The 23032-nt window shown below is 39.3% G+C and overlaps 1 protein-coding gene and 1 long non-coding RNA gene across 2 annotated transcripts in view; one reads left to right on the forward strand and one right to left on the reverse strand.

Moving 5' to 3' along the window:
* Positions 1 to 429, reverse strand: LOC134494830 (uncharacterized). Its single transcript, XR_010067701.1, has 2 exons — positions 326 to 429; positions 1 to 263 (listed from the first exon to the last, which is right to left on the reverse strand). It is a non-coding gene; the product is annotated as an uncharacterized LOC134494830 (long non-coding RNA).
* Positions 430 to 1276: 847 nt separating this feature from the next.
* The window catches only part of SLC16A1 (solute carrier family 16 member 1), a 38299-nt gene continuing 16543 nt past the window's right edge, over positions 1277 to 23032 (forward strand). The window contains exons 1-2 of the mRNA XM_063297421.1: positions 1277 to 1379; positions 22247 to 22497. Coding sequence (XP_063153491.1) covers positions 22281 to 22497 — 217 coding nt within the window. The 5' untranslated portion in view covers positions 1277 to 1379; positions 22247 to 22280. The remainder of the gene's footprint in view (positions 1380 to 22246; positions 22498 to 23032) is intronic.

Below are 23032 nucleotides of genomic sequence, written 5' to 3' on the forward strand. Positions count from 1 at the left end.
ATGTTTATAGATTTTATGTATATTATATGCACATGAAAAATCCCATTTGCCATTTAACAGCCACCTATCTCAATAAAGTGAATGGGATATGTTGTTTCCCCCAGCTGGGTAACAATCACATGTAGAAACTGTGATGTTACCTTTGGGATCTTTTGTAGTTACTCCATAGCACTAAATGAAAATAAAATGTTTTAATTAAATAATAGTTCATTATCATTTCCAGAAATCTCTAAGGCTGTTTTGCTGGCCTTCACTTCCTGTCTCTACTTTCTTCCTATCATTTTGCAAAGCATGCTGGAACTGATAATTTGATATATATGCATACATACATACACACAAACGCTACTGCAACAGCAAATCCACAGAATTCTAGCAAAGGTACTGCTACCTGCCAATCACAATACTGATCACCGAAAAAGCAACAGTAAAATATGGTGACTGAAGAAATACCATGCTATCATTTGTTGTTGTTTATTCATTTAGTCGCTTCCGACTCTTCGTGACTTCATGGACCAGCCCACGCCAGAGCTTCCTGTCGGTCGTCAACACCCCCAGCTCCCCCAGGATGCTATCATTTGGACCATTATATATTTTCTCCCAGGTAAATAGCATAATTAGTATTCTTTTTAAGGGAAATGTGGATTTTGTATGCTGATAGGCCAGGCCACAATGTCTGAAAATTAAACTAAGAGAATTGGTTCTCTCAGGGCTTCATCTTTCCGCAGCAGCAGAGTAATGCATTAAAGGGATCTTAATTTGAAGAAAACTCTTTGCCAAGTTGTAAAGGTCGAGTAGTAGTAGTTTATTCTGAGTCAGGATTTCACCCACGATCTGTTGTGAGTGCTAAAGGTGATTCTCAAAACTAAAACGCTGTGTAAGCGTGAGTCGTACTTGAAGAACAGTGGGTTGGGAGGTCGGAATTTATCGAAGCACGGTGGGGCTTCCGGGTCCTTTGCAAATTAATTTAGAAGGATATTTGCCCTTGGGCAGCCCGAGAGCGCCACGGGAAAAGAAAATAGGGATGCCCTCTCCTAGGCAGCTGGCTCTCTGCTTCTGACCAAAGGATCACCACCTCCTCTCTCCTTTCGCTACGTGCGGAAAGCGCTGTCCTCCTCGCGACTCCTGAAAAGCTTGTTTCCCGCGTCTCTTCCAAGCCTCTCTCCGAACCCACCCCGGGTGGTTGGGGGTGGGGTTGGCGGCGGGGGCCAGGAGAAACGGCCGCCCGGCCTCAGTCTCCGACATCAACGAAACCCGCCCTTTCACTCCTGAGCTCCGCCCTGTTCAGCCCGTTATAGTGCGTGAGGGGGCGGGAACGTCTGCGAGTCAAGGACTGGAGGGCGACGAGGGGGGAGAAGCGCCGTGTGCCTGGGTCGCAACAGGTATGGCTTGGCCTGGCTTGGCCGTGGGGGTGGCGGCTGGCCGGCTAGCTCGCCGGCGGGTGCGGAAGGTCCCAGATTCTTTCAGCGGACTGCCTGCTTCTGGAGGAGCCTGCTCAGCTCCACGTGGCGGTAGAGGACCAGAGGGAACGGAACGGAAACTCCAGGGCGGTGGGCATTTCTCCCGTGAGGGACGTGGGGGGGGGGGCTCTGGCTCTCCCCGGCGCTCCCCGGCGCTCCCCGGCGCTCCGGAGGCTGGAACAATGAAGGGGAGATGGAGGATGATGGAGAAGCGATATTGGAGGAGCCGGACCTGAGGGGAGAGTGCCGAAAGGGGAAGGGGTGCCGGCAAGGGCTGCGATAGGCGGGTTTCAGCCCCCTAGCTAGGGATTTCCCGGCGATTTACTAATAAGGTCAGCAAATGCGGAGGCCCGGGAAGGGCGGCCATCGTGCCACGAGGGCCGTTGGAAGTCATTGCTTTAACGGTGTTCGTGAGATGCTTTTTAATGGCTGGATATTTGGGGTTGGGTCAATTCATCCCTGCTTGCTGATTCCTGGAACTAATAGTGCTTCTAATCATAATAATTGTGGGCGTGGGGAAGATCGGTTCGTCTTCTGCTTTTAAATCCAGTACACGGGAAGGGGGGGTTAAGTAAGTGTTGGATTTACGGGGTGAACGAATGTTCTTTTCAAAAAAAACCCCTGTGGTTGGGTAGGGATCGTCTGTGCACGTGGTTTGTTGGTTTGCAAGCCGTTGGAGTTTCGGGCTCAGCGATTTCCTTACTGCACCTGTGCTGCTTAGTACTTAAATAATTCATTTCCCACATAAATGCGCCAGATGATTTGTCAGTTTTTCTGTTTACTGGAATTGTTTTGTGTTAGATAGTATATTGTCCTGGACGATCCCATTCTTCCAGTGCATCCCGTAGAGGTTCTATGGGTAATTCAGACATCCATACTTAACTGCTGCTCATAACTCGGAAATTTGCTAAATGAGCTGCTTTCATCTTACTAGCATTAAGGTAATATGAGACAATAAATGGAAGTAATGTATCCATCAGGCTCGTGAGCAGTGTGTCTGAAGCAGCTCTAAAGTCTAGTCAATATTTACTTAAGGTGGAATGTAGAGGTGTAAAGGTACTCGAGATAAGGGGCGAATGAAATTCTTGATATATGGACTGTTCACAAATTCTGGTTCTAATAAATGAACAAACCTTACTTTTTGAATTCATTGTGTTTAATTTTGGAAAAAGAACAAAGTTTATGGGAGCAAGGCTGTGCCTTTTTCTGATGTGAGGACATAAGTATTGCAAAATGGATGGGGAAGGAGAACTTTCTCTTAGGACTGTTGACTGTGTCTCCTTTTTTTAATCATGAACTTTAAAGAGTGCTGACATCATACAAGATACTGAAACATACTTCAGTATAGAAGCAGTTATGCTCTATTTTCTTTAACCCCAAGTATGCTGTTTAGTTAAAGCTCTGAATAAATAACTGGTTCATTCTAAGCTTCCTGCTTTTTTTTTTTTTTTTTTACAAATCAAGACTTTCATTTACAGTTCTATTACAATAATGTAATAGTTGAACTGCAAGTATTGGAGTGTGTCTGTATCCGTCCCCATATTTCCAAAATAGTTTATGTAGATAATTTGCATAATCTGGAGTCTGTATAAACCTCAGTTCTATATAATGAAACTGCTGTATATTACAGAATTTTTAATGTAATATAATATATTATAATAATGTATTAGGTAAGGCCAAGCTACTTAAGGAGAATAAATTAGCAATAGAACTGGAACTTTATTCTTTAAGTATTGGCTTGGTTTTCCAATTCTATCATTCCCCCTTGTCCTATTCAGAAAGGGAAATTAATGTTCTGGGTTTTGCAAACAGCATTTTGTGCGTATTGCTACTGCAGGTGTGCACTTTTGTGCTATGATGATTAACTGGCTTCATGTATATTTATAGGCCCATCATTTTTTATGTGTGATTGTTGGTTGTGGCTACAACTGGGTTGAAGCTCTTTTATAAAAAACAACTGATCAGTTACAAATAGGATGACTTATGAACTCTTGCTGTAAAAAAAATTAAATGGCTAGGATTACAGTGAATAAAATTGCTTTTTGTCAGTGTTAAATTTTGGTACTCCCTAGAATAATATATTATTTAGTCATTACAGATTATAATTTTCCTTGGGCAAGAGGTTTTGTATTTAGTTCTTAAGTGCTTATTTTTAAACAATTATAAAAACATGTGATAGTGTATATTGCATACAATATGTTCTATTGTTTTTACTTAACAATTTTTTTTTCTTTTAGCAGGAGCCAAAAATCTTGACTAGATTTTTCTTCTATAGTGGCAGAGGAATTAATTGGAGGAAAGTGATATATACAATAGCATGACAAAATGGATGTCCTGTAAAATAAATAGCCATATGTGGAAGCTTATATTTGGAAACATCGCTGGTTCAACAAAATAACTGCTTACTATTTGGTAAATCATCACTGATTTTAGCCACTTAAGGAATGGCACATACTTTTCTTCCTCCACATGTACTAGTTAATGCTTTCTGTACATTTTCTATGATCATGTCATGCTAGAAAATATGCAGAGTAATGATGCCATTTCTAGTTGATCAGGAAGGAAATAGTTTTCAAATATGAAAACAAAAGTATTAAAGTTATACTTGAATCTGGCAATTTTTATAAAAAGTTATCTTCAGATATCTATACTATTAGGCTACACTAGTTAGTATTGATTTGGCATGTGCAACCTTTTGCGAAAGAATGCTGAAACTGGTGAAGAAAAGAGCAGTTTTATTCTAGTTAGCTTTCCTTTATAAGCTGTGGTCAACATTCCCAGTACTGTTTATAACATTGTGGCTACAGATGTGCCTGTGCCAAAAAGTGGTTCAGTTCTCACTGTAAGTCATAGTGATACTGCAGTTCAAGCACACTCCTTTGCATGTTTACTTAGAAGACTTAACTACGTTTTAATATAACTTGTTTACATATAAAAGCCTAGTTACATAGCAATTTCTACCCAGCTTTAGTTGATATTAGAAAGCTAAGTGGTCTCCCGGCCCACTAATGCTATTACTTCGCTGGGAGACAACCAGAAAATCGCAAGGCTGTAGACTAGATTGGGAAGTGTGTGTGTGTGTGTGTATACACACACACACACACATACCGACAAACCACTTCTAAGTTGCAAGCAAGAAAACTAAATGGTGTATCTGTGAAATCACCAAATGTCAAGTTTGCTTCAAGGAAGACTAGTGTAAATACATAATGGACTGCACTTTTACAGAGAATATGCAGGTCAGGTGTAGATTTTAGTAGTGAGGCATGCTCTAAGTCAAGCTAACTCAAGATAGGATTGAGTTTGAATTATATGTTACTTTGGATTGTTGAATCGTATCCTTTAAGGGTGTGTATACCTGCTATTGTTTGTGAAATATCAGCAGGTGTTCAAACAAGACACTTTATTTCTGATTTATTTACATTGCAGTTGGTAATACCATAAAACCTTTAATATCCTGACAATAGTTTGCAATACTGTTCGGAGTTTTTGATAAAAAGCTCTCACATTAGCTTTTGTTCTATATTGCCTTGGAATTAATCACTGCATATTTTCTATATGTGCACACTTTCCATCTCAGAATCATAGTTTTAATTTTGTATTCCCCTATCGTGCTGCATTTCTGCAGTTACACTAGGTCACCAAGTATACATTAATAGTTTTGTTGTGGTAGCTGGTAGCTGTGCATTAGTGGAAGCAAACGTTTTACTCTATGAAAAAAATTGCTAGAAAACATTAATGAGATGTCTACAGTGATCAGGCATAAGAGTAGTAACTAGAAAGTAAAACTGGAACAGGCTCATATGGAAATGTTCACATTTCTTTAATGAGATGTCTCCCTTTCTGAAGAAAAAAATCAGGAAGTGTATTACTAAATATAGACAAAGTGTATAAAACACGTCAGAGATACATGAATATTTCTTCACTCTCTTAACTGGTACAAGGGGTGAAGAGAGGTATTAACTGTCATACTACTTTTCTGGTGATTTTTTTTCTAATGTTGCAAATACATTTGGCAATTGACATTTTGAGCATCAGTTCAGAAAGCTACTTAGGTCTTTAATAATTAGCACTATTGTAGAAGAAGAGTAAGAGTTATTTAGATCAGAGACAGTTCAGGGAACATAATTTATGAATAAGTATGTTTTGAATAGTTCCTCTGAAATGCTAATCCATTGGAAAAGATGTTGGATGCATCTACAAGTTCTTTTCCTGTTCGCCCCTACTGGGAGTGCTATTGTGCTCTTATTTCTGAGCAGGCATAAGGATAGTGCCCTTAAACACACTGAATACTGCCTTCTTCATAAATTCAAATCTGCGCAGTGATCAGGGTGATTAGGAGTTCCATTCTGATACTCTTTGAATGCTTCCTCTTTTGCTTCCTGTTCCTCCATCTCCTGTTTCAAAGCTAGTTTGTTTGGAGGTTTGTTAGTGTTTGTGAAGAAGTTAAAGCACAAGACTAGATCATAGAATCGTATTAAGGGAGCAAGGTCCCTTGTATGGCAAGTTTTTTTTTGCAGTGTATGTGTGACAAATCATTGTCTCAGTATTCGATATTACTGTATTACAAAACTTTTCTTACATTTGCCAGTTTTATTTAAATATACTGTATACCGCTGACAATGTTTAACTGCTGTATTTATGTTATGGTCTACTAATTTGCTATCTTCTGAATTTAAGACTGTCATTTTGTATAGGCTATTATAAAAGCTTTATATTTCCACAAAGAAGACTGATTTCCCTGATTGGAAAGCCTAATTTTCAAAGTTTCCTAAAACCAAAACAAATGGCCAATTAAATTAGTAATTTGGGAAATTCTAGGATATCTAAGAATAAATAATCCTAGAACTGGAAACATACGTCAAATAATGGAGTGAACTGAACTGGTGTTCACTTAGAGCTATTAGAATTCAGACCTAATTAGATAGAGAAATCTCTTGTTGATTAAATACATGTTGATATTCTACTGTCTTGTCAGTTTTAAATACAGGACATTTGTCTTGGAAGTATGTGAATACCCTGTGCTGATTCTGCTACTTGAAAGATAACCTCTGAGTTCTAATTAAAACTAAGCTGTGCAATCAATATAGCAGACAAGTAGAATCGGTTTAAGAGGTAGCATTGGATGATTCTATATTATTTTTGCTATTAAGCCGCAAAATAAATAATGAGGTTTGAGACTCACTGCCATGTATTTTCCATGCAAATATAGATGAGATAGACAAGCTTTAAAATTTTGTTTTTAAAATAAAATTCTCTCAGAATTTTCTCCCCACGGAAGTATGTGTAGCTTCCACCCTCCTGGCATTTCATAAGTCAAAACAATCTTATTCTGTGAGATGTCTATCAGTCTGGAAATGATTAGTGTTTTTACTCATGCTCTGCCATAACCATTTTATTGGAAATTCTGTCACAATACCTTAAATGGATTTATTTTCAGATACATATTCTACACTACATACTACATTACTCATTATTTAAACCAGTATTTGATTTGGAATTCATTTGAATCAGAAGTACGCAGGGTCAGCTGCTTTATCCAATTTCAGTTAAGTTACTTTTGATATAACTTTGGATGTTACAATAATTTTGGTAGTGTAAGAGAATTGATTCATGCAACTTCATTCTTTATAATGTCCCAATCACTTTAGTTGCTGCTCTAAACAGATGCATGTTTATTCTTTATTTTATTTATAAGATACATTTAGATCCTGCCATTACTGTTCAAGTAGCTTTCCCCAAACTAGCTGTCCCTCAGATGAGTGGACTTGGACTCTCAGAATTTTCAGAAAGTTGAAGGACTAATTAGGAATTCTGGGAGTTGAAGGCCATCAGTCTTGAGGGTATGCAGGTTGAAGAAAGTGCTCTGAGAAGCTAGATGGTGTGTGTGATATTACTCTTCATTTTTATCTTCACAACAACAATCTTAAGAGATAAATTTGTCTGAGAGATTATAATTGTCTCAAAGGCATTTAGTGAGTTCCATGTTCAAATGTGGGTGTCTGATTTGAGTCCAATATTCTAATATTATAGTATATTGATCCTGCAGTGTTTTTAGGAGGTACACTTTAGCAGTGACATCATAGGTACTTTCTAATGAAATATATATTGAGCTCTGTTTCTATTATTACCATATAACAGGGCTTAAATCCTGTTAAAACCCAGAAATTTACCTGAATATTTAAAATCAGAACTTCAGCCTCTTCAGCTGTGTAACTCCTGCCAATGTGCATCTTTCCTCAGGTTATTGTTTCTCAGTTGCCTGCCCCAACTTCTGTGCTGTTCAGCGTTTTTATCAGTGATTTGGATGAGGTGGTTGAAGGGATATTTACCACATTTGCTGATGACACTGAACTGGAAAGGGTGGCAACTACTTGAAAAGAAAGAGAAAGAAAGGAGACATAAAAATTTTGAGGCAGACTTGAGCAGTTTGAGCATAAATGAATAAAATAGAATTTAACAGGAAATGTAAAGATCTATATCTGGGTAAGAAAAATGTAAGATGGAAATATACAGGATTGGGGAGAAAATTGGGGTAGTGATAAGCTTTTTTTTTGCTTGTTTCTTGAAAAGTGTTGGCATTTGTTCTTACTGAGCATTTTCTTCTCTGAGCTGCTTAAACAAAAAGTGTTACTTCCCATTTAATTGCCTCCCAGGTTTTTTAACTGATCCAATTATCTGACTTGTGGGATGCTTTTTTTCAGTAGAAAGCATGGTGATACAGCTCCATTTGGAAAGTGATAAAAGACATTTAAACATATTATGATTTACTGTGTAAACTAATCTTGGGTAGCAGAACTTGGGTAATTGCTTTGTTGATAGAGAAATACCTGTCCTACAGCAGGAAGGTAAATTTGTTGCTGGAAAACGTGTTTTTAGTTATGGTTTACTGTTTGAGGTCTGATTCTGCTGAGTTGGTATATTGTAAACATTTAGTGTAATGTCATAGTGCGATTCCTACCATTAGTCTGGCTATCCAGTTTGGACATTAAACTGACTCCATTGGATTTTATAGCTTGAGATAAAACAAAATGGACCTATTTATATAACTTAAATTGTAGCTGAATCCTTTGTAGAAAAAAAATTAAGGTATCTTCTAACATGAATTCTTTGTATGAAATGGAATAAGGGTGAAGGATTTAAGTTTGCTGATTTCTTCAATTAAAGAGGAAATTAGTAAAGAGGTAACGGCGTTCCGAGTCGTCATGCTGGCCACATGACCCGGAAGTGTCTATGACAACGCCGGCTCCAAGGCTTAGAAACGGAGATGAGCACCGCCCCCTAGAGTCGGATTCGACTGGACTTTACGTCAAGGGAAACCTTTACCTTTACCTTTAGCAAACTTAAATCCTTCACCCTTATTCCATTTCATACAAAGAATTCATGTTAGTGATAATAAAATTAAGATATTTTCTATCATTTATGTAACACTCTTGTCAGAGGATCCAGCAATAGTGGGTGACAGGATAAAAATACAGTATTTTTGTACTATTACTACAGTTTGTATTACTTTTGTATTACTACTACTACTAATAAAAATCATTATATGCCGCCCAGAGTCACTTTTTGTGAGATGGGCGGCCATATAAATTTGATAAATAAATAATAAATATCCAACCACTTAATTAAAAAGAGTATACTGCTCATAAAAACTAATGTCTTCCCCTTTATAGTATGACAAATATAATAAATTAATGAATGGATTCGTATTTGTCACTTCCCGATAACACATATGAAATGTGAGGGGGCCCTGACTTCATAGTAAAACTTGGAGAGGGTTTATAGGATAATAAACTACTGATTATTTTGTTTTCCTCTTTGATTTAGTTTAGTTGTAACCTGACTATAAACAAGATTTATATTCCAGCTACAATTTGTTCCATCATTTTGCCCAGAAATGAGAAACTGCACATATCCATAGGCAACATCCTGGGATTTTCCCTGGTCATTGGAGATACACCAATAGAAAAATCAGGCATCCCTGTCCCCTCCCTTCCTTCAATCCTATGCTCTGCCTCAACATAATCATTCAGTGTCTTCAGGGATACCTTTTTTGTATGAACCTAGCCAGGAACAGGCTGATGACATCCAAGCAAGTTATACATGAGAGAGTCACCATTAACAGAGAGAAAAGGAAGCTGTTCCTATCCCAAGGGTGTACTCTCAGCATGAGATATTGTGAGGAGGCCAAGAAAAAACACAAGGAGCTCTTAGACATGCATAGTCAACAGATAAGCCACTAACAGAGTTTGTTAGTGGCTTATCTAATAAACAGCAGCAGAGTCTTGAGTTTCAGAAAGCCTGGAAGGAAGAGATTCAAAATTTTCAAGGGACTCTACCCTAATGAGCTCATAATAAAAGAGACCTGGATGTTCCTATTGCAATCTATGTGATTCTTACAGGACATGATGATCATATCACTGAACCCATGCACATAGTACCACTTCTACCACAGAATGCTATAGTGGTTCCCTCCAATTTCAGGATCAGTTTGCCAGCAGAACCCTCCTGAACATAGCAGTTCTAAGCAGGATCACCCAATGCTTGCACTGATGACTAGGGCCAGCCAGCTTGACACAGGCAGTGCCACTCAGGGGTCAGATGAGCAAAGAACCTAGTCTAATGGGGTAGGGAGCTTATTCCCAAAACAGATTTTGACAGGGAACATGGTCCTGTTCCTAGTCAATTCTGCCAGTCAGCCATCTGAAGATTATGGCAGCATGACTGGCCTGGAAAACACTATCAGACCAGTTGGCCTGTCACTTGGCTTGATATGCCTTTGAATGGTATTATAAAAGCAGAAACATTTGGCACTGAAACATATGTCCCTATAGAGGTAGTCCTTGGGTTATGACAGTAACTAGGACCAAAATTTCCATCGCTAAGCAATGTGGTCATAAAGCACAGTGTCACATGACTGCATTACTTACCGACAGCAGTCCAGGTTGCGATTGTAACCCCTGGACCTTGCAGGTCATTAAGCAAGGACCTCCAGTGATTGCTATGTGGGAAGAGGTGGGAGTCTCAGGCAAGCAGGCCTGTGGATGACAGCTACAGGCAGGCGGGTGCTGTCATGAGTACTGATGGTGAGCAGGAGGGGGCCCCTATCCAGGGGGGAAAATGCATGCGTAGTACTGAGGAGTTAAACAGCCATTCAAAGAGATCAGACCCGCCTTAACTTTTGAGGTTTATCTGTCTGGTTTTGTCCCACACTTCTTCAGTTTGTTAGGATTTTCTGTCTTATGTAGCAGCAATAAACACTAGAGACCTATTCCTTGTCTCAGCGTGATTCCTGACTGTTAGGACAGATGCTGCGGCCAGGCGCTATGGAGCGTGGCAGGCAAAAAAGCAGTGGGAGTGACTTGCAACCTCCTGCCGGCTTCCCCATTGGCTCTGCTTGTGGGAAGCCAGCACGGAAAGTAGCAAATGGCTATTTATTTATTTATATTTATTTAATATATTTCTATGCTGCCCATCTTGCAAGCGACTCTGGGTGGTTTAGTTTAGTTAAAATAAAAAAACAAAAAATACATCATAAAACTATAAATATGAAATATAAAATATAGAAAAATATTTAAAATTTATATAAAATATAAATTCCTTGGAGCCACATCACAGCGCCAACCACCCTCATGATTGGCTATCCCCCCTCCCACCCCAAGCAAGGTGGCAAAGCCAGGTTTTCACTCCCTTTCGGAAGGCCAGGAGAGTGGGGGCCTGCCTCACCTCTGCGGGTAATGCGTTCCACAGGGCGGGGGCTAGGACAGAGAAGGCCCTCTTCCTGGACCCTGCCAATCAGCAGTCCCTCATGGACAGGGTCCATAGCATGCCCTCTCTGCCTGACTGGGTGGGACGGGTCGATGCAGTGGGGGTGAGGCAGTTCCTCAGATAATCTGGACTCATGCCGTGTAGGGCTTTAAAGGTGATAGCCAACACCTTGAATTGGACCTGGAAGCGAACTGGCACCCAATGCAGCTCGCGCAGCAAAGATGTTATATGTGCCATCCTTGGGGCTCCTAAAACTGCTTGCGCAGCCGCATTCTGAACCAGCTGTAGCTTCCGGATACTCTTCACTGGGAGCCCCATGTACAGCGCATTGCAGTAGTCTATGCAGGAGATGATTAGGGCATGAGTGACTGACTGGAGGGCCTCCTGATCCATGAAGGAGCGTAGCTGGCGCACAACACGAGATTGGGCAAAGGCTTCCCTGGCCATGGCTGCTACCTGCTCTTTGAGCAGGAGTCATGAGTTCAGGAGAACCCTCAGGTTCCACACCAGATCTGTCTGGGGCAGTGCAATTCCATCCAGAACCAAAAATGGTAAATTCCTGGATGCTGAGGAGCCGCCAACCCACAGCCACTCCATCTTAGCAGCGTCCAGCTGAAGCCTGTTGTTCCCCATCCAGACCCCTACAGCCTCCAGGCACAGAGAGAAGGGTAGTCACAGCATCACTTAAGTCACCCGGGATGGAGATGTATAATTGGGTATCATCAGCATATTGATGATACCTCATCCTGTGGCGACAGATGATCTCACCCAGTGGTTTCGTGTAGATGTTAAAAAGGAGCGGAAAGAGTACCGAACCCTGCAGCACCCCACAAAGGAGGGGTCGCGGGCCAGATCTCACACTCCCTACTGATTGGGACCGGCCCTGGAGGAAGGAGGTGGACCAGTGCAAAACCGCACCACCCACCCCCAACTCAAAAGGATACCATGGCTGATGGTATCGAAAGCTGCTGAGAGGTCAAGAAGAGCCAGGATGGATGCACTGCTCCCATCCTGCTCCTGCCAGAGATCATCCAAAAGTTCGACCAATGCTGTTTCTGTCCCAGATCCGGGCCTGAAATCTGACTGAAAAGGGTCCAGATAATCAGTTTCATCCAGGATCCCCTGGACCTGCAGTGCCACCACTTTCTCAACCACCTTCCCTAAAAAGGGGAGGTGGGATACTGGATGAAAATTGTCTAGTACGGTGGGATCCAGTGATGGTTTCTTGAGGAGGGGGTGCACCAGCTCCTCTTTAAAGGTTGTTGGAAGCACTCCCTCCCTCAAGGATGAATTCACCATTGCCTGGACCCACCCACATGTTGCCTCCTGAGCTGCCTTCACCAGCCAGGAGGGGCATAGATCTAATTGGCAAGTGGTGGCATTTACACTCCAGAGGGCCCTGTCTACTTCCTCAGGCCCAACAGGATCAAACTGTTCCCATATAACCGGGCAAGTACGTTCCCCAGGCATCTCCACAGGCCATGTCCCACGCTTGGCATCCAACTTGGTACGAATCTGAGCAATTTTATCCTCCAGATGCTTGGAAAACTCCTCTGTGTGGCCCTGTAGGTGGGTTACTGGACCCCCCTTCCCCAATAGAGATTGGGTGATCTTAAACAGGGGCACTGGGCGGCATTCTGTGGATCCAATAAGAGCAGAGAAATATTGACATTTTGTCGCTCTTACTGCCACAAGGTAGGCCTTAATAGTGGCTCTAGCTTGTGTTCAGTCAGATTTGGTCCTTGTCTTGCAATCCTGTGATTGCAGGATGCTGCAACCATTATAATTGTGAGCCAGTTGCCAAGCACCCAGATCAAGATCATGTGACTGTGGGGACACTACTGTGGCCACAACTTCACAGATTGGTCATAAGTCCCCCTCATTCGGCACCATCGTAACTTTGAACGGTCACTGGACAATGCTGCATTAGATAGGCAGTCCCTTTTTGGGGCTTAGAAAGATTTCAGGCTATGAGTAGGAGTGCTGATTTGTAGTATCACGCTCATTGTCAGCGATTCACATTTTCCTTGCATGGGATTTCACTGACACAGGGCCCAAACAATTGCCTTCTTCAGACCCATTAGACAAATCCCCATTAACAATTTTACCTGGAAAACATTCTTTTGCATAGCTTAACCTCGCCTTGGAGGGTTGGGAAACTAGGGACATTATGAATTGGGCAGAACTATGTGGGGCAGATTGTTGTTTCATGCCCAAGGTCAGTTCTGGATTTTGTCAAGCACAAGAGATTGTGCTCCCCAATTTCTCTCCAGGCCCATCCTGCCCAGAGAATGTACCTAGTTCAAGCTAAATGCATATTTGTCTATTAGAAGGACAAAGGGCTGAAAGTTCAGGGGATATGAGATTATGTAGCCTGAAATGAAGAGATCAGTAAAATATTCTTCTAGGATGTTAAGAGACAGGAAGAAATGGAAAACTGAAGCATCTGCTACTTTCAATATTTTATCTTTCAAAAGGGATGCCCAGACTTAAAGTAATAGTGATGAATTTTAATCATGTAACTGAAAATTCCTAGGTTCATACATTGGTTAAAATAAGCCGTGGTTTAATGCAATCTAAACAGGCTAGAATATTTCACATTGTGCAAAGCCAAAATCAAAGAAACCACATATTTGTTTAGCATGCATGTTATATTTATCCAGTCAAGCTTTAAAACTTGTTTATTTGAAACTAATCATAGGTGATATTAATGATAGTTTATTCAGACTACAAGAGAAACCAGGCTTAAACAGAAGCAAAATTATTCTTACTCTTAGTCAAGGGGAGCAAAGGGTGAAATACGTAAGTACCGATGTTTGTTGCAGTTCATTCACATTGTATTAAACTATGGTTTAACATGAGGAACTAATGTAACCATCCTTTTCCTCCACACTTTGAATCAAATTAAAAGCTGAGTCTGTGTTCTGTCTGCTACCAGGTTACATATTTCCCTTTGCCTGAACAGAATTCATTCAGTCTTCCTCTTTCTCTGCCAATATCTGGTCTCTGGCAACTAATTTTCAGTCTGGTAAGGAATATGATTTTTGCTGTGTCATTTTTGATTCATCACTCTTAATTACTATAAATATATACAACATGTTTAATTCCTATACATAGCTGGCAGTTGTTACTTCAGCTGCCAAGCACGTCTGACACGTAGCAGTGTTTTCCAGTCGAAGGTGGAAATGTTACAAATTGTGCAATTGACTTTGAAGAAACTTTGTATGTCTAACTTTGTATGGGCTGGTTAACTTAGCCCTGTCTTTTCTTTTTACAGTGGGAAAGAACAGGAAATGTTCTGAAATTAAGCTATAAGATAGTATAAAATAGATCTGGTATAAAATAAACACAGTGTCATCCGATTTGAATTTAAATGTATTAGTTCCTGATACGCATTGCATCAGTTTGCATAGGATTAAATTACTGATACTCTTTACCTAGTGCTTAGAGACAGAGTGGTGTATTCCTGTTAATTCCAGAAGCCAAAAACCAAATAACAAATTACAGTTTTGGATGCACATTGCATCTGTTTGCTGCCTCTGGAGTTGACTTTATTCCTTCTTTTGCTGAATTAACAGAATTTGGACAAGACATCTATCTTGTCTCACTGTTCTGTCCATGGGAGGTTTTTTTTTTTTTAATCGTATGGCATAGCAGTTCAGTGTTCATGCTGCTTTTTCTTGCTGGGAAATCCTTGTGAGGTCCAGCAGTCAGATGTATAGACTATTTAGTCGTGACAAGTCATGTTGCACAGGGTGCACCACGAGGAGGCTAGTCTACATTGCACCGAGTTGGGCTGAGAGAGAGGGACCGGCCCAAGTTCACCCAGCCGGCTTTCATGCCTAAGGCAGGACTAGAACTCCTGGTGTCTAGCCCGTTGCCTTAACCACTAGACCAAACTGGCTTTCTTCCATGGGAGTAAACGGCTGATAATTGAAGGTTGGCAAAGACAAAATCAGCATCTTTACCTGGAGAATGGAATATATTTGACATACAGAGATTCAAAATGATTATTGTAAAGCAGGGTCTTGGAGAAACCTCATCCCATATAGAGAAAGCAAGAAATATTCCTAACAGACAGATCATCTCTCTGTTCAAATTAAATGAATTATCTTATGCTATACCACTATTTGGAAGGAAAATTTTTTATTGGTTTTAGGACTGGCCTTATAGTATTTGAAGAGTGTGGTAACTCTTTGAGCTGCAGATGATGGATGGTTATGGAGCTGCTGGATGATACAGATCAATGGTTTATCTTCTATTCTAAATTAATTCATTTCCATGCATGCAGTAGAGAGTGCTGTCTCACTGCTACTGTTGTACCTTATTTCATTACCTTTCCTGTGTGGAATGGGAGGGATGGTCCTTGTCTCAAGCAGCAAAATGGATAACATTGAACTCCCCTCTCATTCCAGGTATCTTGGGAGATGTTTTCTTTTATACGGATTTTCTCCAGTTTGGAAAATAGTGAAAGAGCATAGGCAAAATATGAATAGCTCATAAAAATACATAATGTGAAAACATCCAGTGTTAAAATTTGGCAGTAAACTAATTATTTGCTTTTATGCAATTGTTGTTTATTCGTTCAGTCGCTTCCGACTCTTCGTGACTTCATGGACCAGCCCACGCCAGAGCTTCCTGTCGGTCGTCGCCACCCACAGCTCCCCCAGGGACGAGTCCGTCACCTCTAGAATATCATCCATCCACCTTGCCCTTGGTCGGCCCCTCTTCCTTTTGCCTTCAACTCTCCCTAGCATCAGCATCCTCTCCAGGGTGTCCTGTCTTCTCATTATGTGGCCAAAGTATTTCAGTTTTGCCTTTAATATGATTCCCTCAAGTGAGCAGTCTGGCTTTATTTCCTGGAGTATGGACTGGTTTGATCTTCTTGCAGTTCAAGGCACCCTCAGAATTTTCCTCCAACACCACAGTTCCAAAGCATCTATCTTCTTTCTCTCAGCCTTCCTTATGGTCCAGTCTCGCAGCCATATGTTACTACTGGGAATACTGGGAATTTTATGCAATACAAAATGATAATATGATTTGATATGAAAGAGCTGAGCATTAAGTACATCAAATTAGAGATGCTGCTCATGTGACATTTCAAAATATAAATTATCTTTGTAGGAAGAGATCCTAAGTGGGAGGATTTTATTTCAGCCAAATCTTCTGGGAGAATGAAGTGGACAGTTCTTAAATTGTGCAGCTTCTAGACTAATTTTATCTGTTTATTGTAACAATAACGAACATTTATATATGGAGATGACTGCAAGTAGAATTCAGGTTGATTGTATGATTGTAAAGTGAAGAGAGAGAAGTAATTGTCCTCATCCTTTTATTGCAAAGAGTCTTTAAAAACTTGCCTCCCCAGCCCCAAAAGTCCCAATCCTAGAAATATGTGCATGTATTCTAACTTATTTAGCCTTGCTTTATGGAAGTCTGGTAACACTCATTTCAACATAGAGTAGCAACAGCTGCAAGGTTTTGATCATGTATTGATATTAAATACATCTTAGAGAGCATTACGTATCTGTCACATTGCTTTGCTGGTTGTTTTGTTTCTATGAAATGTGAATATGATCAAGGGTGGATATGCTATATTTTATAAGTAATTGAATCTGTATTATATCCAAGGTCCTTTTACAATTTCCTATGAGGTTTAAATTTCATTTTTATAATTTGCTATGAAGCTCAAAAGTTATTTCACTTAGTTTAATTTATGTATACATGTATGTATAACATTATGTATATATTTATATATACATTTCCATCCTTGTAGCATTTGATTGTAGGTGGCCTGTGCCAGTGCCAAAACATTGCATGCTTTGGGTTGTGCACAGAATAAAACAAACCTTTTTCTTAGGCAGAAACACTTTGGGTGGTGGGGCAAGGAAAAATCCATGGATATTGGCAGCTGAGGGAAGGGAGGAAAGGCACGAGGTTTGTTTCATCTGAAACCTGGAATCGAAGTGTTCTAGCTAATCTGTGGCTGACTCAGCAGAACTTCTAAAATGCAATGTTTTTGTTACAGATCCAAAACAAAACAATTTTCCCAATTTGTGTCCACCCATAATTGTTAATATTAGTATGACTTGGTCCATGTATGATAGCTATGTGTTGTGATGGTTTGAGCAAGAAAAATAAAATCAAATAGGATATCCCTGTAGTTGACCTTAAGCAAGAACGAAGTTCTGGAGGAAATGTATTATTTATGTAGAGTAGCCTTCTGATGAGCCACAAAAATTGTGGGCTGGGCATTTGTGTTACTGTGTGCACAGAGGTTCGGTATTATCATTCCATGATAAAATAGTGCATATACTTTTGAGATGATTCATGAACTTGCTACTCCATACATACTCTGCATATGCAATTATGTTTTCCTTGCTGTAATTATCTCTGACACGAAAAGCATTTGAAGGAGAAGCTAGAGGTAAAATTGTTGGGCTTATTCTCTTTGTGGAATTCCATACTTTTGTCAAACTTTGTCTAATAACTTGTCCTTTTAAGTTTTTATTCTCCTTTGTATCTCTGAACCATAAATATGTATGACATATATTGGCTAAGCCAGCTCCTTCCAAAATTGCCATTTTGCTATTTGGAGATTTTTATCCACTCTGTCACAATCTAAAGTTTGGAAGCGCAAAGCCATCTCTCTCTTTGAAATCTTGTAGGGTTTTTTGTTTGACTCTTAAGTCTTTTTCTGCTCCATATGAATTTACTGACAGTTTCTTGCCATTCTTGTAAAATTCTCTTTGAAATTCAAATTTGGAATAAATTGTTGGAATAAAATAGCTTGAAATAAATAGTTTATTTGGGTAATACAATAATTTTTATAATTGCAATAGATCCTAACCAAATAGCTTTAGATTCCTCTACCTTTCAAGATCTCTTTTAATCTCTTGCCATAATTTAAAATACTTATTTTGATATATTTTAATTGTTTCCTGTCAGGTGCAAACCTAGATATTTCACTTGAATGATCTATCTGAGAGCCAGATTCTTCTTGCAAAAAATTGATTTTATATCCAGAATATTCTCCATAAATATACATTGTTTTCATTAGCTGTTTTATTGCCTTTTGTGGTTCTATGACAGTTACTACATAATAGGTATAGCATTTAAGCTTATATTCCTCTCCATGTATTTTGAGACCTGTTATTTGTTTATCACCTCGGATTTTTTCTGCCAGTATTTTTAATGCAAACAGCTTAATTACTTGACTTAAATCTAACTGGCTGAATTTTTTTAAAAAAATCCCTTGCTGTGATTGGGAAGTACATTAATATGCGAAACACAAAGGACTGCAAAGTTTGTCACTGTATTACTCCGATTGACTTTGATAAGGGAACTTGATTCAGCAAGCTTTCTTTAAAGGCTCCTGATTGATTTATTGATAGCCTCATGAGTTAATCAATTAGGTGACAAAGTGGTGGTCAGGTAGGTAGGCAGCTACACGTATTGGTTGTTCCTGAGAATAGCTCCTTTTAATTCAGCCTCTGAATGAAGCACATTACCAGTGGGAAAAGTACATGAGTAATGAGAGTATGGGACAGTTCTCTGTGGCCTTTGCCCAAGCAGAATGAAATATTGGGGCAATACAGCACCCAAAGGCATGTGTTTTCCTTTGGCTCCTCATTCTCTCAGTGATGCACTGTTTTAGTGCATCTTTAATATCCCTTGTGTGTGCTATGAAAAAGTTGGGCAGGTGCACCCCAGTATTTTGAAAGTGTGACCAGAAAGAAAGACAAAGATAAATGGAATACAGTGGGGTGAGGAAGAGATGATATAAAATTGGTAAATCAGTACTTTATAACTGATTATGTATTTCCCCAGCAGCCATTTTTCAAGAGTACCCTTAACATATTTTTATAGTTCAAAATGTGCCCACCAACTCCTGAAAGTCGGTGGGCCCCTAAGCCAAGGTTTCGAGGTAGTCAAGGTATACTTGCACATGAAAGAAGGTAGATTGTTGGACACTGGTTTTTTAAGACTTAAAAATACCATGGTTCTCCAGGTATGTTTCTCATTGTGACTTTATAACTTGCTGGGTTAGTCAAGGTTGGAACTCAGTTCTCTTAAGAAATATTTATATTTGTATAAAATTGGTCTAATTCTCCCAGATGACTTTCAGAGTACTTTTCCAGTTAAATATTGTTTCCCGTGAACAACATATATTAGAAGTCATAAATCATTCTTTTGCACTTTTGGTATCACTAGTCACAAAACTATAAAATACTGCTTTGTGGTTTTGGTGCTGAAGCTGGAGGTTGGAAGGGAATGTAGCTATCAATGTATTACTACAGTGAGAATTTTGGATTGTATTTTACAGTTTCATTTGTTGATAATACAGGTTTGGTCTGATGTTAGAACAGTTATGTTCAAAGTTTTGGAGACTGATATATTTTGAGCCTAAAGATATCTTGTTTAGCTTCCAGTTCCATTAATGTTTGACCTTTTCTTTTCTTTTCTTTTCTTTTCTTAAAGAGGGATTTTGTCTAAGTTTATTAAGGAATTAGTGTTTCTCTTATATTTCAAGATAGGGCAACTGATATATTCTCATAATTGACTAAGTATTTGGGGATCATTGCCTTAAATTGATTCATCCCCCAAGCTATGAGTACTTATTACTATATTTGAAGTACATATTGCACAACAAAGTGCTACTCATGAGAAATCAATCCTTTCAGTGCATCTCCAGATTGCCAGTGTTTTCAGAGAGGCATCAACTTCATGAGATGCATTCCAAGCAAACAGATCTGAATTTCTCATGATGTGAAAGGCACGTAGGCATTTTTCAAAACTTCCCACTATTAGCATTCACTACTAAGCTTAGATACATTTACTGACCTTCAATGCTCTTTCAAGAATAATTTTGGAGGATATGGTATTGGAACACTACACAGAGAACAATGTTTCTGCCTCATGTTCTGGCCCTTTTAAGCATTCATCAGCCTTAACTTTAGGGGGAAAAAAAATCAACAGAAGAAAACCTATACTGTAGGGTTCCTTATGTTCCTTCTGCAGGAAATCATATAAAAGATCATTGATATAAAATCAGTGTCCTCTGAGCTGATAATAAGATGTTTCTTTCTGAACATATTTATGTAAATTCTAAGTTAAGGATATCTATTGAACATACAGGCAGTCCTCGCTTATCAAACACAATTGGGATCGGAATTTTGATTGCTAAGTGAAGAGGTCATTTAATGAATCCAGCCTGATTTTATGACTTGCAGTGGCTGTTAAGCAAATCACCACGGGCATTAAGTGAATCACGTGGTTCCGCATTGATTTTGCTTGCCAGGAGCCAGCTGGGAAGGTCAAAAGTGGTGACCACGGGACACTGCGGCAGTCATAAATATGAACCAGTTGCCAAGCACCCAAATTGAGATTGCATGACTGTGGGGACACTGCGATGGTCATAAATGCAAACCGGTTGCCAATTGCCCGAATTGTGATCACGTGACTTCGGGGATGCTGCGACGGTTGTAAGTGTGAGGACCAGTCATAAGTCATTTTTTTCCAGCACAGTCTAATTCCAAAGTGTCACAAAATGAATGGCTGTCAAGTGAGGACTACCTCTAGTAACATTTGACAATTGAATAAGAATATTCTTTGAAAAACCCATCTTGTTTCTATTCAAATGCATTTGGAAAAAATTCTCTGTACCACAAACATACAAAGCAACTAGAATCTAGTGTAAAATAGTTCCTACGACTCCAACAGGAATTGTGTGCAATACAACCACGGAGCTGTTGGCAATATATGTGCATCAAATATCTGTGGTGTTTTAGAAAATCAGCTGACATCAGAGATTCTTGGCTAATGGTGAACTAGCTGAAAATACATTTTAAGTAACAGAAGAAAAAGTTCTAAAGCAGCTATTAAGTAATTGCCTGGAGAAGTAGAAGACAATAGAATAAACATGCAGCAAACCCCATACTCACTCGCACTTGTGATGTTACCTAATTGGGTAACAAAACATTTGCAAGTAAACACCATGCTCAGAGAGCACCAAGAACTCCACAATTCAACTCTGAGCTGCAAATACTCTCTTCTATTGGAACAATAGAATAAGAAAAGGCAGCAAAGAATCAGCAAGAGAAGGAATGTGTTTAAGAGAAAAGGTTTTGCACTATTTGCTTCTATTTTTGATGTTTTAGTTATTAAAGCTGTGCATACTTACAGGCATGATTAAAAAATAATTTAAATGTTCAGGTTCTGGTTTATTTCCCATATTGTTTCTTTTTCTCTGGGACTAAGGGACAATGAGCTTGTTATTAAAATACAAAATATGTAGTTACTCAGCATACAGAAACATTGGCATGCCTCTAGACAGAGGCTTCTTAATGTTCACAATCAAAAACATTAAGGATTTTTTGTTTGTCAAATATCATCAGACTAGTGGGTAATCTACAACATATTTTGCAGAAGGAACTGCTAATTATGGAATGGGTGGTTTGATGTGCATTCCAATGATAGTTGAAGAGTTAGGGATGATTTGAATTGACATGTAGCTTTGGATCATGAGTGCCTGAAAAAGAAACATAAAAATGATTAAGGTTACAATATAAATTAATCTGTCTGAAGTATAGGAGAGTTTCTTTTTCAATTTGGCATTGAGTACAGGTTAAGTTCTGTTATTGTTTGCATTTTAAAGATACACAATTCTTCAACAGGGTTTGTTTTCTGAACCTAGACTGTGCTGTTGATGGAAACAGACTAAGTTCAAACTACAAAGTTACTTTGTAATTTGTTTTCACATACTAGTTAAGATTAACCTAAGCTCAGTTTAGAGTTGGGACAACACTAAATATCCTTGACTGCTTCAACAGAGGAGGGAGGTGAAATTTATAAGCCCAGGAGGAGTTAGTTTTATAATTTTATATCTGTCTTGCCTAAAATTTGGTGATTCTTAACCACACTAGAGGCAAAATTCAACAGTGTTCAGAGAGGCTGTTCTTCCTTAGTGCTTATTGAAATATTTGCTGAAAGAAATACTAACTGTCATGTTTTCTTTATAGATCTTTTAGTACCTGTTGAATTACTTCAGTCAAGATGCCACCAGCAATTGGAGGCCCAGTAGGATACACTCCACCTGAAGGAGGATGGGGTTGGGCTGTGGTTGTTGGTGCCTTTATCTCTATTGGTTTTTCGTATGCATTCCCCAAATCCATTACAGTATTCTTTAAGGAGATTGAAATCATCTTTGAAGCATCAAGCAGCAAAGTTTCCTGGATCTCCTCTATTATGTTGGCAGTTATGTACGGAGGAGGTAAGTTTGCAAACTAAATAAATGGCATTTTTACTGTGCTGCTGTTTCAATAATAATATCATGCTTTTGTTGGAGAAAAAGGTATTAATAGATCTGTAGGTAAATTTGAATATTACTACAGTAGGCCAATCTGTTTACTTTCTTTGCAGATATATAAATAATACCTTTCCAAGGAATTATTATTTGAGTGATTCTTAAGTTGTAGTCTCTCCAGCAGGCCTGCACAACTTGTTGAGGGGCAAGGGCCACATTGATAGATTAAAAATCCTTGTGGGCTGCCAAAAAACAAGTGCCAAGCAGCTGTTCCATGGCTGGAGAGCAGAAGCAGCACTGGAACTGACGGTAGTGGCTCTAAATTTACTACTTTTTACAAAATGTCAGCAGACTGTACGAGGCTGCTTGATGGGCTGAATTTTGTGCAGGCCTGCTCTACAGTGAGCCTGTTTGACATTATCTTCTGGAAGACTGATTTTAAGTACTTAGATAAGTTCATGCCTTGCTTCAGCAAGAAAGGAAAATAAATGCTCAGCCTTAC

This window comes from Candoia aspera, chromosome 3, assembly GCF_035149785.1.
Source record: "Candoia aspera isolate rCanAsp1 chromosome 3, rCanAsp1.hap2, whole genome shotgun sequence".
NCBI classification, from domain to species: Eukaryota; Metazoa; Chordata; class Lepidosauria; order Squamata; family Boidae; genus Candoia; species Candoia aspera.